Genomic DNA, 15,172 nt, shown 5'->3' on the forward strand with positions numbered 1-15,172 from the left:
CTCAGAGGTCACAGTCGTGTTTCTGTTGTTATTGTGTTAGTCGCTCAGTCATGTCGGACTCTGTGTGACCCCATGGACTGTATCCTGCCAGGTTCCTCTGTCCATGGATTTCCCAGGCAGGAATGCTGGAGTGGGTTGCCATTTCCTCCTCCATGGGATCTTCCACACCCAGGGATCAAAGCCATGTCTCCTGCATTGGAAGGCAGGTTCTCTACCACTGAGCCACTTGGGAAGCCCATCGTGTTTCTACCAGAGCATTTATCTGGTTGCTAGAGATAAAAACCCGCCAGCACTGTCTGGGAATAGTGAAGAATTCGACATTCTTGCCACGTCTGTTAAGTTCCCACCAGATTACTCTGAACGAGGGGACTGAGTTGCTTGTGATTGACACATACATTTTTCTCTAACAGATTGGCTGGGATTGATAATTATTCTTTGCATTAAAAAAAGAAAAGAATCCAAATGCTGGAGGACTCATCCTCTAATCTAAGTTGCTACAGAATTTCTTAAAGTTATGATGTCAAGTGTCTCATTTATTGGAGAGTCACAAATCACTTTCCCTGGGCAGATGGGACAGGACACTCGACCTGTGGCTTCAAGAACAGACACCATCCTCCAAATGAGGTTATGAAAAAGGTTTGAAAATATCTTCGATGTGTTTGTAGACGCGTTTATTATCCAAAGTGAGCCAATACAGAATTGTCATTAAAAAAATAATAACCTTATGATTAAAACATTATAGTTTAATGTTTTAAACTTTAAATGTTTAATTAAATGCTTTAATGTACATTAAATGTTTTAATGTTTAACATTAAGAAGCAGAGTTTAGAATACAGACGCATTTCCATTAACTGCTTTTAAACTGTCTATGTAAATAGATCCTTGCATTTCCTTTCCGGCTTTGAAACCAAAAGCTAAACCACTGTAATGACCAATGAAAAGCCTGTGAAAGAAGAAAGTAAACAGGCCAGTCATGTTTTGTGGCTCAAGGCAATGGCAAGTTGCTACATTCTAAATGTTATCATGGCCTTTCCACACGTGATTTATTATAAAACATCTCACACATAACAGCCGGCACACTGTATTTTCTTTTTTAAAACAACTATTTTATTTTTTGGCTGTACCTCGAGGCATGTGGGGATCTTAGTTCCCGAACAAGGGATTGAACCTTGGCCCTGGCAGCGGAAGTACAATCTTAACCACTGAACCACCAGGGAAGTCCCCACCCTGTATTTTTATGCTTCCCTAAGGATTCCAGATGAAGACTTCATCCCCATGATCAACTCCACTCGAAGGTAGAAAAAGTGAATCAGAGATCCTGGAAAGAGTCCGAATGTGCAATGGGCTGTCATCAAGCCAGGAAGCCAGCTGCCTCATCCCAGGGCGGGGGGTGGGAAGGAGGCGGTGCTCCACCTGAGGGGGTGTGCAGAAAACACCGGCTCCTGGCCTATTTCACTGCACCTGCTGGCAACTGAAGTAGCAGCACACGCATTCCCATGGATTCACTGTCTACCTCTGGAAATGCCCTCAGCCATCGTGCTGTTGTTGAAGCACTGAAGGACGTTGGGGCTCCGTGTGAGATGCTGAGCCAGGGCGCCTGTGACGTCCGGAGAGTCCTGGAGCCCAGAGCTCAGGAGGAACTGGACACAGGCCGCGTGCTGCCCCGCGCAGGCCAGGTGCAGGGCTGGGTGGGAACAGAGGACTCAGCTTAGGGCATCACTCACAGCAGTACAGACAGGGGAGCCGGGTGCCCCTGATAGAAACTCTGGTTCCTTCAGCTGCACAGATTTCATAATTCCATATTCATGCCTATGACTTTGTCTATTCTGGATCTAAACATTTTTCCTTTTAACCTGATTTGGTCAGAAGTGGTTTTAAAAGTAACAGAACCAATTGGGGAGGATTTGAGACTTGTCTAAAGCACAGAAGTTAGTTAATGAGTCATGTCTGACTCTTTATCAACCCCACAAACTGTAGCCCGAGTCAGGCTCTTCTGTCCATGGGATTCTCCAGGCAAGAATACTGGAGTGGGGTGCCATATCCTTCTCCAGGGGGATCTTCCCAACCCAGGGATCAAACCTGGTCCTCCCACATTGCAGGCAGACTTTTTTTTACCATGTGAGCTACCAGGGAAGCCCAGGTGGCTTAGTGGTAAAGAATTCGCCTGACAGTGCAAGAGCCGCGAGAGACCTGGGTTCGATCCCTGGGTCAGGAAGACCCCCTGGAGGAGGACATGGCACCCCACTCCAGTATTCTTGCCTGGAGAATCCCATGGCCAGAGGAGCCTGGCTCGGGCTACAGTCTAGGGGGTCACAAAGAGTCGGACATGACTGACATGCACACAGCAAATTAATAAGAACCAGGAGATTTTAAATGGTACAGAAGGCATTTTCAAAGTTTTGTGAATTCACTGTGTAAGTTAAAAATATCACTATGAGTAAGAAAGATGTAAGGGAAAGAAAAACTGCTGACACACTTTCCCACTCTGGTTAGAAACTAGCACTGAGTCTGCTTCCTGGGGGCCGGAAGAGCCTGGGTCCTGCTCCCCTGCTGTCAGGAGAAAGCTTGTGTCCCTGGACTCAGTGGCCTCCATCTGCAGCCCTGGAGTGAGGGGCAGGTTACCTGTGAGCCTTGAAGCATCACAGGTCCCACTAAACCCTGGCAAGATGGTCACTGATGCACAGAATGCTACTGAGAAAGTTTATTCCAAAACCCAAGACTAAGGGGTTAGCTCTAAAAATATCTGAGCCTCAAATCTAAAAAATTACAGTGATTAAGGTTTTAAAATACATTCCAAGAGAGACGGCCTGTGAAGAATCCACGTGACACCCCGGGGGCTGGTGTGATCACGGATTAACACAGAAAGTGCTCTGACACAGGGGACTCTGCTCAGTGTTGTGCCCAGCCTGGATGGGAGTGGGGGTTGGGGGAGAATGGATACATGTGTATGTATGGCTGAGTCCCTTCGCTGTTCACTGAAACCATCACAACACTGTTAATCGGCTACACCCTGAGACAAAACAAAAAGTTAAAAAAAATTGCTTGGATGTCACATATGTTAAGTGGTTTAAGCTCCTACGAACACTGTAATACTAGAGGCAGTAAAGTATTATTGCTGCCATGGTAATAGCAATAGTTCTATAGCTTTGCAAATGGATATGTTATTTGAATTAAAAGGTACTGAGCTATTAGAGGAATAATATTAAGACTAATTTTTCAACCATAAAAGTTTATTGTTAATTTTGTTAGGTTGTGGTTTAATTGCTCAGTCGTGACCAACTTTTGCGATCCCATGGACTGTAGCCTGCCAGGCTCCTCTATCCATGGGATTCTCCACACAAGAAGACTGGAGTGGGTTGCCATTTCCTTCTCCAGAAGATCTTTGACCCAGGAATTGAACCTAGGTCTCCTGCATTGCAGGCAGATTCTTTACCAACTGAGCAGAGGAACAGAATCTTAAGACTAATTTTTCTAACATAAAAGTTCACTGTTAATTTTGTTTATATTCAGCTTACTAACAATTTTCAAAGTCCATGTAAAATGAGATCATACCTGATCGATTTCTTTCGTCCTTGGAGTTGATGTCAGCACCCAAGGATAAGAGCATCTGGACTGTGCTCACGTGACCTTCCTGAGTGTTGAAATAAACGTGTTACCACTGCAGTGATGACAAAAGCAAGCCTTAAACACAAACTCTACTGCATATAAAGTGCTTTTTCTAAAGTTGTTGTTCAGTTGCTCAGTCATGCCCAATTCTTTGCGACCCATGGACTGCATCATGCCAGGATTCCCTGTCCTTCACTATCTCCTGGAGTTTGTTCAAACTCATGTCCATTGAGTCAGTGTTGCCATCCAACCATCTCATCTTCTGTTGCCCCCTTCTCCTGCCTTCAATCTTTCCCAGCATCAGGCTGTTTTCCAGTGACTCAGTTCTTCACATCAGGTGGCCAAAGTACTGGAGCTTTAGCTTCAGCATCAGTCTTTTCAACGAATATTCAGGGTTGATTTCCTTCAGGATTGACAGGTTGGATCTCCTTGCTGTTCAATGGACTCTCAAGAGTCTTCTCCAGCACCACAATTTGAAAGCATCAAAAGTACTTAACTAAAGTACTTAACTGCTAAAACTGAATTTTCATATCTAAAGGAAGGCTCATCACATTACTATCAAAATCCAGTATAAATCATTAAATAAAGATGCAGGTGATGTTTAGTTATTAGAAGAGAGACGATCAACTTTGAGGCCAAATTACTAACCACTATCGTTGGGTTTCTGGGGAAGGAAATGGCAACCCACTCCAGGCTTCTTGCCTGGAGAATCCCATGAACAGAGGATCCTGGTGGGCTATAGTCCAGGGGGTCGCACAGGAATCTGACATGACTGAGCACACATACAGTGGTGCACGGCTGGGTTTCATCCCAGTGTAAGGAGTTAAAATCTTGTGATTTTCTTAGAAGACACAATTCTAAATCTTCCAAGCAAACATGCTCTTTGCTAACCCCTTAGGGGAGAAGAGAGACTGGAACACAATGTAACCTGCCCAGGCACGATTCTTATCACAGCTGGCATCGTCCTTTGTGAAGCAACTGACACAGCTGACGTCCAGCCAGTCAGCCCGTCAGTACCTGCTGAGGTGGAAAGCGAGGCTGCAGGTTCCATCTTCCCACTCGCTTTTGTCCCCCTGTGGCCCCAGACCACACACTCAGCCCACCCTCAACTATATACCCATGTTGTCAAAGGGGAACATAGGTAGGAGAGTGCAGGTCCCCAGAAGAACATCTATTACTGTTGCTAGAAAACAAGGAAAGGCAGGCAGCCAATAATGTTAAAGATTATACACAAAACACTCACATCTTGTGAAAGAGGAAGGTGTAAGCCAACTACTAGCCAACTACTTTCCTAGCAAAAAGTTCTGGACTCCTTTAATACTTCATGCATCAGTTGTGGTTGTTTAGTCATTGTGTCCGACTCTATTCGACCCCATGGACTGTAGCCCCCTAGGCTCCTCTGTCCACGGGGATTCTCCAGGCAAAAATACTGGAGTGGGTAGTGTCAACTACAAATTGGCACTTGGCAAGAGCACTGACAATGAGTGAACACAAAGACATTTGCCACCTGCTTCTATGGAGATTGAACCCCATGCCGCTCTAGCTGTTGACCTTCAACAACCCCTGAGGGAGTTCAAGCTGCCAGGAGGCGCTCTGTGCTCCAGGGAATCTGGTGGGACAGGTTTTTATAGATGGACATTTTTAGGAACAGATTTTATGATCTCAATCCTTGCATCTCCTCAAATCTAGAGAAGCACTAAATCCCTCCATGGTGACATCAGATCCTCATGACTAACAAAAAAAGCCTTTTGTAAAATGAGTATTTTATGGTATGGAACTCCCCCTTCACCTAAACCTTACATATATATTGGCCTTCCCCCACTGCCACTCTGGAGCAGTCTCTCAGAGCTATCTGAGATGCTGCCTCCCAGGCTGCAGTCCTCATTTTGGCCCAAATAAAACTTAACTCGCAACTCTCAAGTTGTACATCTTTTTTAGTCAACAGTAGCCATTTCCTTTCCCAGGGAATCTTCCCAACCCAGGGACTGAACTCGCACCTCCTTCGTTGGCAGGTGGGTTCTTTACCACTGAGTTGCCAGGGAAGCCCTTCATGTATCAGTCAGAGAGCCCAGTAAATGCAATTTCTTTGTCTTAGCTAAAGAAATCTTCTGAAATCCAGTAAAAGGATAAAGAGCTAGGAATTTCATACGATGGATTTTTATGGCTTCAAATAACATTATTCCTGAAAACAAAAAGGTGGTGCACGGTGCACAAAAAGGTGGGAGGAACACCTAGCGCAGGCATTACATGGAGTAAAGGGCTTTTTTTACCTAGAAACAAATAGAGGCAGGTTTCTATGCAAAGGGACCCAGGGCTTCAGAATCAGGACCATTTCAAGAGTATGTTATGGGCAATTTCCTTCTTCCAAAGAGATGAAGCAGAAGAACCAGGACTACAGGTTACTCATCAACAGGGTTAGGCAAGCCCTTATGGAGCTGGAACACCGTTCTGGAAAGAAACAAACCTTAGCTGCAAAGTGAAGTGCCGTGAGATGGGTGGATCCTGCTCTTGCATCAACGTCGACGCCAAGCTCCGAGACCAGGAATCGGATGGCTTCATCCTGCCCAGTGACTGCTGCCCGGTGGATGGCCTGGGCCCCCAGCGAGTCCTCAGCAGACATGCAAGCCTAGGAGGTGAGGACAGACATGAGCAAAAGGAGAACAGACACTCGGGTCCATAGACCTTTTAACTTTTGGCAAAACTCTGCCGTATACATGTGTTTTTCTGGGTAGATCATACAAAGCTTTTGTCGGATTCTCAAAGGATGCTCTAACCAAAGAAGTGCTTAAGATTCAAAGCTAAATCACTAGCTAAAAAAGTATAGTCACTAGGGAGAGTCTGTTGTTATTATTACTATGAAACAGCTGCTGTTTATTGAAGACATTTTGCTAACTGCTTTCTGTACATTTATTTAATCCTTACAGTAACCCCGTGAAAAAGTGAAACTTGTCTGTTTTACATATGATGCTTAAAGAGGGTGGCGGAGTTCTGAGTTCTGAACCCACCATCTGAATCACCATGCTTCCTGTTTATCCCCTGGGCTAAAACTTGTAGGAATAACTGAAGGGACAGAACCAAACCATTTCTCTACCTTGTGTTTTTTGAGGAGCAGCCTGGCCACGTCCGTGTGGCCACACTGAACGGCGTCCATGAAGGGCGTGAGGCCACACCTGTCTCTGCAGTCCGGTTCGTACTGGCACCTGGAGCCCAGACCCAAAGCAACAGCTGAGAACAGTCACTGCTTCAAACCCTACAGCGCTGACTCTGGCCCACCTGCCTTACAGAGGACCCGTGAGGACCTGATGTGCTTGCCCTGTGTTCCTGCCTCAGCGTCTGGGGAGCACATTGGTGTCCCAGCAAACCTACTCCTCCCCCAACTTCCCATTCCATTTTAGGGACCGTCATCTCTCCAGCTTCTCATGCAGAGCTTTATAGTCGCCCCTTATCGCTCACAAAACCTCTCAATTCTCCATCCAGCATGTGAAACAAACTGGTATCCTTTCCAGCTTCGTCTTCACCCCTTAAGACGGAGGCAACAGCCAACAGCCTCCTACCTGTTTTCCTCTCTTTAGTTCCGCCCCAGACATTTTGTTCTCACAACCAACAGAGTAATCTTTTCACCACATATTTAGGTTATGGCCACTCCTGGTTAAAACCTTTAACTGCTTCCCAACCACAAAGGACATTCTACAAAGCTCAATATGACCTCGTAGGTCAGGACTATGTGGAACCTACTTACTTCTCCAGGTTCCTTGGGTCTCTTCTCCCTGTGCTTAAGGAGACCCCCTTCAACCTGGTCGCACAGCCCATCTGTCCTCCTTCCATTCCTACCTTCTCTTCTGTTTCTATGTTCTTCATGGTCCTACTTATCTCTCCTTCTTCTCGGCCTCACTGCCTACCAGTCCTGCCTTCTTCCATTCCTCCTTCTCTGCTCCCACCTTTTCTGTGCTCCTTCTTCTTGGCCCCACCTCCTACCTGTCCCACCTTCTTCCGTTCCTACCTTCTACTGTGTTCCTATCTTCTTTGTGGTCCTACCCATCTCCCCTTTTTCTCAGCCCCACCTCCTACCTGTCCCATCTTCTTCCGTTCCTACCTTCAACAATCCTGCCTGTCTCACCTCCTCCTGCTCCTCTAGCTACTGGCTCTTTGCTGCCTTTGCACTTGCTGGACACTCTGCCTGGAACATCCCAGCGCCATTCTTCACCTTGCCAAATCCAAGGCATCCTTCGCATTGCAGCTTCAAGGAGACCTCACAGAGCCTTCTTCCCCACAGATCTATAGGGACGACCTGTGCTCCTGCACAGAACTGAGGGCTTTCCCTTTGCAATTTTATCACAATTTGTAATTTTAGGACATTTCTGTGATGGTGTGTCTATACTCGGCTTCTACATTAGCCTGCAGGCGGTCAGGGAAAGGACTGTGTTTACTGCTTATTGCCTAGTGCCTAACACATAGGAGGCACTTAGAAAGTGATGGTTGAATGAAGGAGTATTAATGACTGCAGACAACACATATGTCCCAACGTGCAGCAGGTGAGCCCCACACAGCGACGCTCTCAGGGCGCTGCATTAGGCTTCCTCTTCTTCACTCACCATCTCCTAGGTAACCTCTTTCATCCTCTGGATTCAATCGTCACTTCTACGCCAATGAGGCCCACTCCTGTATCTCGGCCACACCTATCTAAATCTGTGTCTAACTGCCCGGTGGACAACTCTTCCTGGGTGTCTCACAGGTACATGTAACTCAATGTGTCCAAAACTGATGTGAAAGCGAGTGAATGAATGTTTGTTGGGCGAACAGATAAAGGGATAAATTCTCCCCAGGTTTGTCAGCTGTTTTTGTTTCACCTTCTTTATCTGCTTATGTCCTTTCTTCATTTCTCTCTTGGTGCCTTAGATTCTTTCTGGACAATTTGTCTGAGCTCTTTATGCAGCAACTCTTTATGATACTAACTCTGTCAGAATTAGCAGATATTGTCCTCAATTTGCTGTTTTGTTCTTACCTCTGAAGAAGCACCTCTACTGCCTCTAAACAGCCATGCATTGCTGGGAGGAGAGAGTTGAGAATGAGAGCTTTTTAGTGCAAAATTAGAATGCCTCTTCCCTCTTGGCACCTCTCTCTGCCCCGTCCCTGTAACTGTGCCTCCCAGAAAGGAGTACTGGGTTAGGCTTGCTGCCACCGCCCCAGAAAAGGACAGATTCAGCTGGAGGAGTGGGGAAGGGTCGTATTTTCACCTAACGGGTACAAGGCCTCCACTTTATCATCCTGTCTTTATAAGACTTGCATGGCAAACTTTTAACCCTAAACCTCCATCCTCATCCTTATGCTACAAATCCCTAGGGCCAGGTGGTTTTTGCCTGGGAAATGTAAAACATTGTAAGAGTAATCCATGACAAAATAACCAGGAATTTAATTCTGCTGCTAAAAATAACTATCCTCCATAATAAAGATTTTTGACTCTCTGTTCTCCACTGTTTTGTGTTAATGACCGGGTGCTAACTGCTCCTTCACAAGAGCAGGGGAGCTCATCAAACAGTGTATGAGCAGGGAATTCCACTCATATGCAAAGTTTTTTTCCTTTTTTGGGGGGTGGGGGAATGTGTTGCAAGGCATGTGGAATTTTAGCTGCCCAACCAGGGATTGAACCCATGCCCCTTGCAGTGGAAGCATGGAGTCTAAACCACTGGACAATCAGGGAAGCCCCTATGTCCAAAGTTTTAAAAAGGATACCTTGGTTCCTAACTGCCCCCAGTGACCAGAACAACTGTGTGCCTACCTCCTCAACGATATCATGTCACGGGTCTTGATTTCTGAGAAGTCTAAAAGCCCTGTATTCAAGTTCAAGTTACTGCTCAGCAGGCTACCAATTACGGTCTAAACGTCTTTATTTGAATTCCTGGGCTGCTTAATGCCCCTTTCGTCTTACACTGCTACACTTTCGCTTTCAACTAATTTAAGATAATCTACAAATATTTAGTCCAGAGTTAAGGATAATTACTCCAAACAATCAAAAGAGTGGCCCAGAATTATATTCGACATTATCACTGGATGAGTCACAATCCACTGCGCTTTGGGATTTAATTTTAAGCACCCGTGTGCTTCCCAGGTGGCGCTAGTAGTGGAGTCTGCCGGTCAATGCCGGAGGTGCAAGAGACACCGGTTCGATCCCTGGCTCGGGAAGATCCTCTGGAGAAGGAAATGGCAACCCACTCCAGTACTCTTGCCTGGAGAATCCTATAGACATGGGAGCCTGGCTACAGTCGATGGGGTTGCAAAGAGTCAGACACAACTGAGCAGACTCTCGTTCGTGTTTATTTAAATGGACAGCACAGTGGCAGGTGTTGCTGAAGATATGAGGGAATAGTCCCCTTTTCCTTCTGCTTTTAATAATAATAATCATAATCATGTGAAAACAGAAGCCGTTCTGAGCTCACTGTGTGTGGAGCGCTGTGCTGAGGGATGTGCATATACTTTAATCCCCATGACCCTGTGATATGGGCTTCATTGCTGCCATTATTCTGTGGCTAAGAAAACCTGCCCGAGAGATTAATTTCCTTGCCCAAGGTCAGAGACATAGTAAGGAACAGAAGCAGCCCACCATCTAACTTGTGGATGGCAATGGCAAGCCACTCCAGTGTTCTTGCCTGGAGAATTCCATGGACAGAGGAGCCTGGTGGACTACAGTCCCTGGGGATTGCAAGAGTTGGACACAACTTAGCGACTGAACCACCACCACCACCACCATCTAACTAACTGGGGAGGAGAAGACAGATAGAAGTGAAAAGTCACCTAAAACAAGAAAGCAGCCCAAGCTGAGCGCCGAGTGACACTGGCTTTGGAAACTGTTTGCCAAAACACTCCAAAGCAGCTTGTGTTCCCTGCCCCCTACTTCCCCTTACCACCCTCACCATGGGGGGGCATCCCGCAGGTCTGGACCACACCTGCCGTGTGCAGCGGGGTCCTCCCGATCTTGCTCTCTGTCCTCCAGGCAGAGGGGCAAACCGCAAGCAGGTACTGGAGGATCAGAGGGTCGCCCTCACGGCTGGCGATGTGAAAACTGTTCCAGCCGTCTTTGTTCTTCAGGAGCGGATTGGCGCCGTGCTCCACGAGATCCTGGATCACCTCGAGGTTTCTCCTCGTGCAGGCCATCATCAGAGGAGTCCTAAGGCCGATGGGACAAGCTGTCAGGTGGAACAACAGCTGAGATCCTGGAAGCCTGGGACCAGGGCTTCAGAAAAACGCACACCCATGGAGGAGAAGGAAGACCTGGAGGACTCAGGGGGTCTGGTAAGCAGGCAAACAGCTTTGGCTGGTAACTTTCCTGCCTGCCGTGAGGAAGCTGGGAGAAATAACCAGGGAAAAACGACTGTGATATGGGTGCCCTTATAAGTGGGAAACACAGAGGAGGCAAAGGTGCTTCTGAACTAGTTTTTCGTATAGCATTGAACTGGGACAGAACCCACCAAAGTTTGTGCTGAATCTCGGCAAAAGAGGCACTTTGCTAGATCATCCCATTCACTTCAATCAGTAACCCTTTATTAAACTGTGGTGAAACAACTTTAAAAAGAGCATTTGATGGAGAAGGAAATGGTAGGATTCTTGCTTAGAGAATCCCATGGACAGAGGAGCCTGGCGGGCTACAGTCCATGGTATTGCAGAGTCGGACAAGACTGAGAGACTGAGTATGCACACACAAGCAGGGCCAAATAAATATTTTAAAAATAAATAAATAAAAGGAAAAAGGAGCACTCAACACAGCGCCTTGCTGAAAGGAGCCTACACTGGTAGAGCAGGTGGAACAGTGGTTTATTATGTTAAGTTCCTGACCTGATGTGTGTCCACAACTGGGGAGACTGAACTACATCACTGTCAACTACTCTCCTCCCACTAAAGTGATTCAGTGCTTCTGCTTCCCATCTGCTCCTGCGTGTGCACATGCTCAGTCAGTCATGTCCAACTCGTAGCCCACCAGGCTCCTCTGACCGTGGGATCTCCTGGGCAAGAATACTGGAGTGGGTTGCCATGTCCTCCTCTGGGGGATCTTCCCGACCCAGGGATCAAACCCATGTCTCTTGCATCATCTGGACCGGCAGGATATTCTCTGAGTGACCTGGGAACCCTCTCATGCCCACGACCCCTGGAAAGCAGGGTATACCCTGGTTACCTCCTATCCCCAGGGTCTGGCGCAGCCGGAGCTCAACACAACTAGATGGGTCTCAGCCAGGATTTGTCCTGAGACTGCCATGGTATTACTTAATCATCGACAATCTTGTTTTCATTTAAAAAATTTTTTATTTTGTATTGGGGTACAGCCGATTAACAACGTTGTGATAGTTTTAGGTGAATAGTGAAGAGACTCAGCCATACATATACATGGACCCAATCTTCCCCAAACCCCCGCTCCCATCCAGGCTGCCATATAACATGGAGCAAAGTTTCCTGTGCTATACAGTACGTCCTTATTGGGACAGCTAGGGCATTTGAGATGGTCATGTACACACTGCTATATTTAAAATGTTTCGGTTTTTTATTTCTGGTAATGTAGTAATGAGAGTGAATTAAAAATCAAGAGGGAGAAACCTGGGTGAATGAAGGCTGGAATCTTCAAGAAGGGGCTTCGCAGAGGGAATGACTCCAGGGAAGAAGGGACTTGCGAAAGCCAGCAAGGTGAGAACAGTCAAAAATGTCTCTCTGTGACTGCACTTCCTAAGCCCACAATCAAATGAAACTTGCCCTTGTGATGGTTGTTTTGGGAGGCTGTTTCTTTATCCACAGTTCAGTTCAGTTCAGAGATCTCTAGTCTTTCCCATTCTATCATTTTCTTCTATTTCTTTGCATTGATTGGTGAGGAAGGCTTTTTTATCTCTCCTTGCTATTCTTTATCCACAGAACTGTTTTAGAAGAGGTAATGTGCCTCCATTATCTTTAGACCAACTTACTAGCAGCAGAAGAAAATGTCTTGTGCTTCAGTTCAGTTCAGTCGCTCAGTCGTGTCCGACTCTTTGCGACCCCATGAATTGCAACACACCAGGCCTCCCTGTCCATCACCAACTCCCGGAGTTCACTCAGACTCACGTCCATCAAGTCAGTGATGCCATCCAGCCATCTCATCCTCTGTCTTCCCCTTCTCCTCCTGCCCCCAATCCCTCCCAGCATCAGAGTCTTTTCCAATGAGTCAACTCTTCGCATGAGGTGGCCAAGGTACTGGAGTTTCAGCTTTAGCATCATTCCTTCCAAAGAAATCCCAGGGCCAATCTCCTTCAGAATGGACTGGTTGGATCTCCTTGCAGTCCAAGGGACTCTCAAGAGTCTTCTCCAACACCATAGTTCAAAAGCATCAATTCTTCGGCACTCAGCTTTCTTCACAGTCCAACTCTCACATCCATACATGACCACTGGAAAAACCATAGCCTTGACTAGACGGACCTTTGTTGGCAAAGTAATGTCTCTGCTTTTCAATATGCTATCTAGGTTGGTCATAACTTTTCTTCCAAGGAGCAAGCGTCTTTTAATTTCATGGCTGCAGTCACTATCTGCAGTGATTTTGGAGCAGCGCAAACCTCAAAACATAAGGAGGCCTATTCCCCCATGCCAGTGGGCAAGATGCACATTATTAAGCTATATGGCTGTCTGATGCAATTCTTTTTTATATAAGATCAGGGATTCCTTACAGATTCATTCAGGAACTTCATTATGTTATGAACCTTCAGGTGTTCAAACCTCTAAGTGAGTAGACAGACATAGTGAGGACTGAAAACCATGTGGATCTATTAACAGAATGCAATTGCTTCGTGTGATGGTTACAGGTGTGGTGTTGGAGAACTCCTGAGAATCCCTTGGACTGCAAGATCAAACCAGTCAATCCCAAAGGAAATCAGTTCTGAATATTCATTGGAAGGACTGATGCTGAAGCTGAAACTCCAATACTTTGGCCACCTGATGCAAAGAACTGACTCCTTTGAAAAGACCCTGATGCTGGGAAAGATTGAAGGTAGGAAGGGAAGGGGACGACAGAGGATGAGATGGTTGGATGGCATCACCGACTCAATGGATGTGAGTTTGAGCAAGCTCTGGGAGTTGGTGACGTACAGGGAAGCCTGATGTGCGGCAGTCCATGGGGTCCCAAAGAGTCAGACACAACTGAGCGACTGAACTGAACTGATGGACTAAAGGTGAGCACTGTGCCTGTGGAGGTGGTCATGTGATAAACCACACAGAGCAACCCACACACTTACCTGTGCTTACCTGTATAACTGTGAAATCTGAGTAAGTGTCCTGATTGTAGCAATGTCGGTTTCTTCTTTTTATTACTGTACTCCCCCTGTAAGATGTTAACTTTGGGGCAAGACTGGGGGAAGGTGTATGGGACTTCCCACTTGTCTTTGGAAATTTCTGAGAAGCTATAACTAGGAATTTCAAAACGGAAAGTTAAAAAGTGTCATGGGTGCAGTAATCATTTAGCTAGATGTTTCCAGAACATCCCGTCTGGGGCCCATGCAACACGCAGTACCCACAGGCAAGTCGTAGTTTGAGTCTATTCTATCTGAGCATGCTCCTTACTGCTCTCTGCTCTATCACGGGAGGCAGCCTGGAGCAGGAGGCTGCAACAGTTAACCTCACACGGGCAGCAACGATGCTTTGCTCTGTAGGGGAAGGCTGACCGGCTACGGTGTGGAGGCCGACCAAGAGTGGGAATCTGCCATCAGAGGGGAGGGGTGGGGGCCCTCTGCAAGGCCCACCACTTACCAGTCGGCCTTCTTCAGGCAGTCGACCGCGGCCCCCCGGCCCAGCAGGTACCGCACGCAGTCCCGGTGGCCCATGGAGGCAGCCTCGTGCAGAGGCCGCTTGTAGTCCCGGTTGGCGGCTTCGATGTCCAGATCCCAGGCCTCGACCAGATAGGCCAAGACGTCCCGGCGGCCGTGGCGGGCGGCGCAGTGCAGGAGGGTGTCCCCGGCTGGCCCCGCGCAGCCCGCGTGCCCCGCCGCCCGCAACTCCTCGCGCAGGGTGCACAGCCGGCCGTCCTGCACCAGCCGGCACAGCCGCCGCGGATCGGCGGGCGCGGCCATGGCCGCGGGCTCGGGCCCGCCGGGGACCGCCCGGGACCCTCCTCTGGGCCCGCCCCGCCCCCGCCGGGGCCCGCCTTCGAGATCCTGCCCCGGGACCGTCTGGCCCCTGGGGACCCTCTTCCGGATGCACCCAGCCCCCCAGACCCTCAGGTCTCTGGCTGACCACGCGCCCCGCAAGCCGCCGCTAACGCCGCCGCCCGCAGTGGTTTCTCTTTGGGGCGAACCCTCTGGACCGCCGCCGAAGGCCTGGGTCATACGCGGCTCTGGCCCCGCCTTGATGGGGTGGGACCCGCGCGTCCCCGCCCACGGCCACGCCCCAAAGAAACCCCGCCCACAACCTCGACCCCGCCCACCCGCGCCGGCCGCGGCCCCTCCGCGGGTCCCAGAGCCTCGAGGAACGCTGGGAAAGTTTCTGCTCGCCTCTTCCGCGCTAGCGGAAGCTCGGATTGGACGAGGACCGCTAGCGGGGTGGGGTGAGAGTAAGGATGCGCATTCCGATT

At 48.1% G+C, this 15,172-nt stretch overlaps 1 protein-coding gene across 3 annotated transcripts; it reads right to left on the minus strand.

Annotated features, from left to right (window-relative positions):
* Positions 1-656: 656 nt before the first annotated feature.
* On the minus strand, positions 657-14,934 carry ANKRD16 (ankyrin repeat domain 16). Of its 3 annotated transcripts, none has more exons than XM_006041721.4 (7): positions 14,353-14,931; positions 10,515-10,768; positions 8,609-8,651; positions 6,698-6,806; positions 6,071-6,232; positions 3,553-3,631; positions 657-1,684 (listed from the first exon to the last, which is right to left on the minus strand). In XM_006041721.4, exons 1-7 carry the CDS (start codon positions 14,925-14,927, stop codon positions 1,503-1,505), a joined length of 1,404 nt encoding a protein of 467 aa, XP_006041783.4. In that variant the 5' UTR covers positions 14,928-14,931; the 3' UTR covers positions 657-1,502. The 3 variants fall into 3 exon arrangements, with proteins under 3 accessions (XP_006041783.4, XP_025119901.3, XP_044783894.1); XM_025264116.3 differs by having other exon boundaries at positions 10,548-10,768; positions 14,353-14,927; XM_044927959.2 differs by lacking the exons at positions 657-1,684; positions 8,609-8,651 and having other exon boundaries at positions 3,568-3,631; positions 14,353-14,934.
* Positions 14,935-15,172: the final 238 nt, after the last annotated feature.

The sequence above is a fragment of the Bubalus bubalis genome, chromosome 14 (assembly GCF_019923935.1).
Source record: "Bubalus bubalis isolate 160015118507 breed Murrah chromosome 14, NDDB_SH_1, whole genome shotgun sequence".
Lineage (NCBI taxonomy): Eukaryota > Metazoa > Chordata > Mammalia > Artiodactyla > Bovidae > Bubalus > Bubalus bubalis.

What these genes read in the sequence shown, in the direction of transcription:
- ANKRD16 (XM_006041721.4), bottom strand. Translation starts at nt 14,927, where the DNA reads ATGACCCAGGCCTTCGGCGGCGGTCCAGAGGGTTCGCCCCAAAGAGAA. An exon ending in GTAGAGGTGCTTCTTCAGAG is followed by an intron (nt 6,807 to 8,608) that starts GTAAGAACAAAA and finishes TCTGGGCTCCAG; the next exon opens with GTGCCAGTACGAACCGGACT. An exon ending in TGCTCCTCAAAAAACACAAG is followed by an intron (nt 6,233 to 6,697) that starts GTAGAGAAATGG and finishes CTCACCTCCTAG; the next exon opens with GCTTGCATGTCTGCTGAGGA.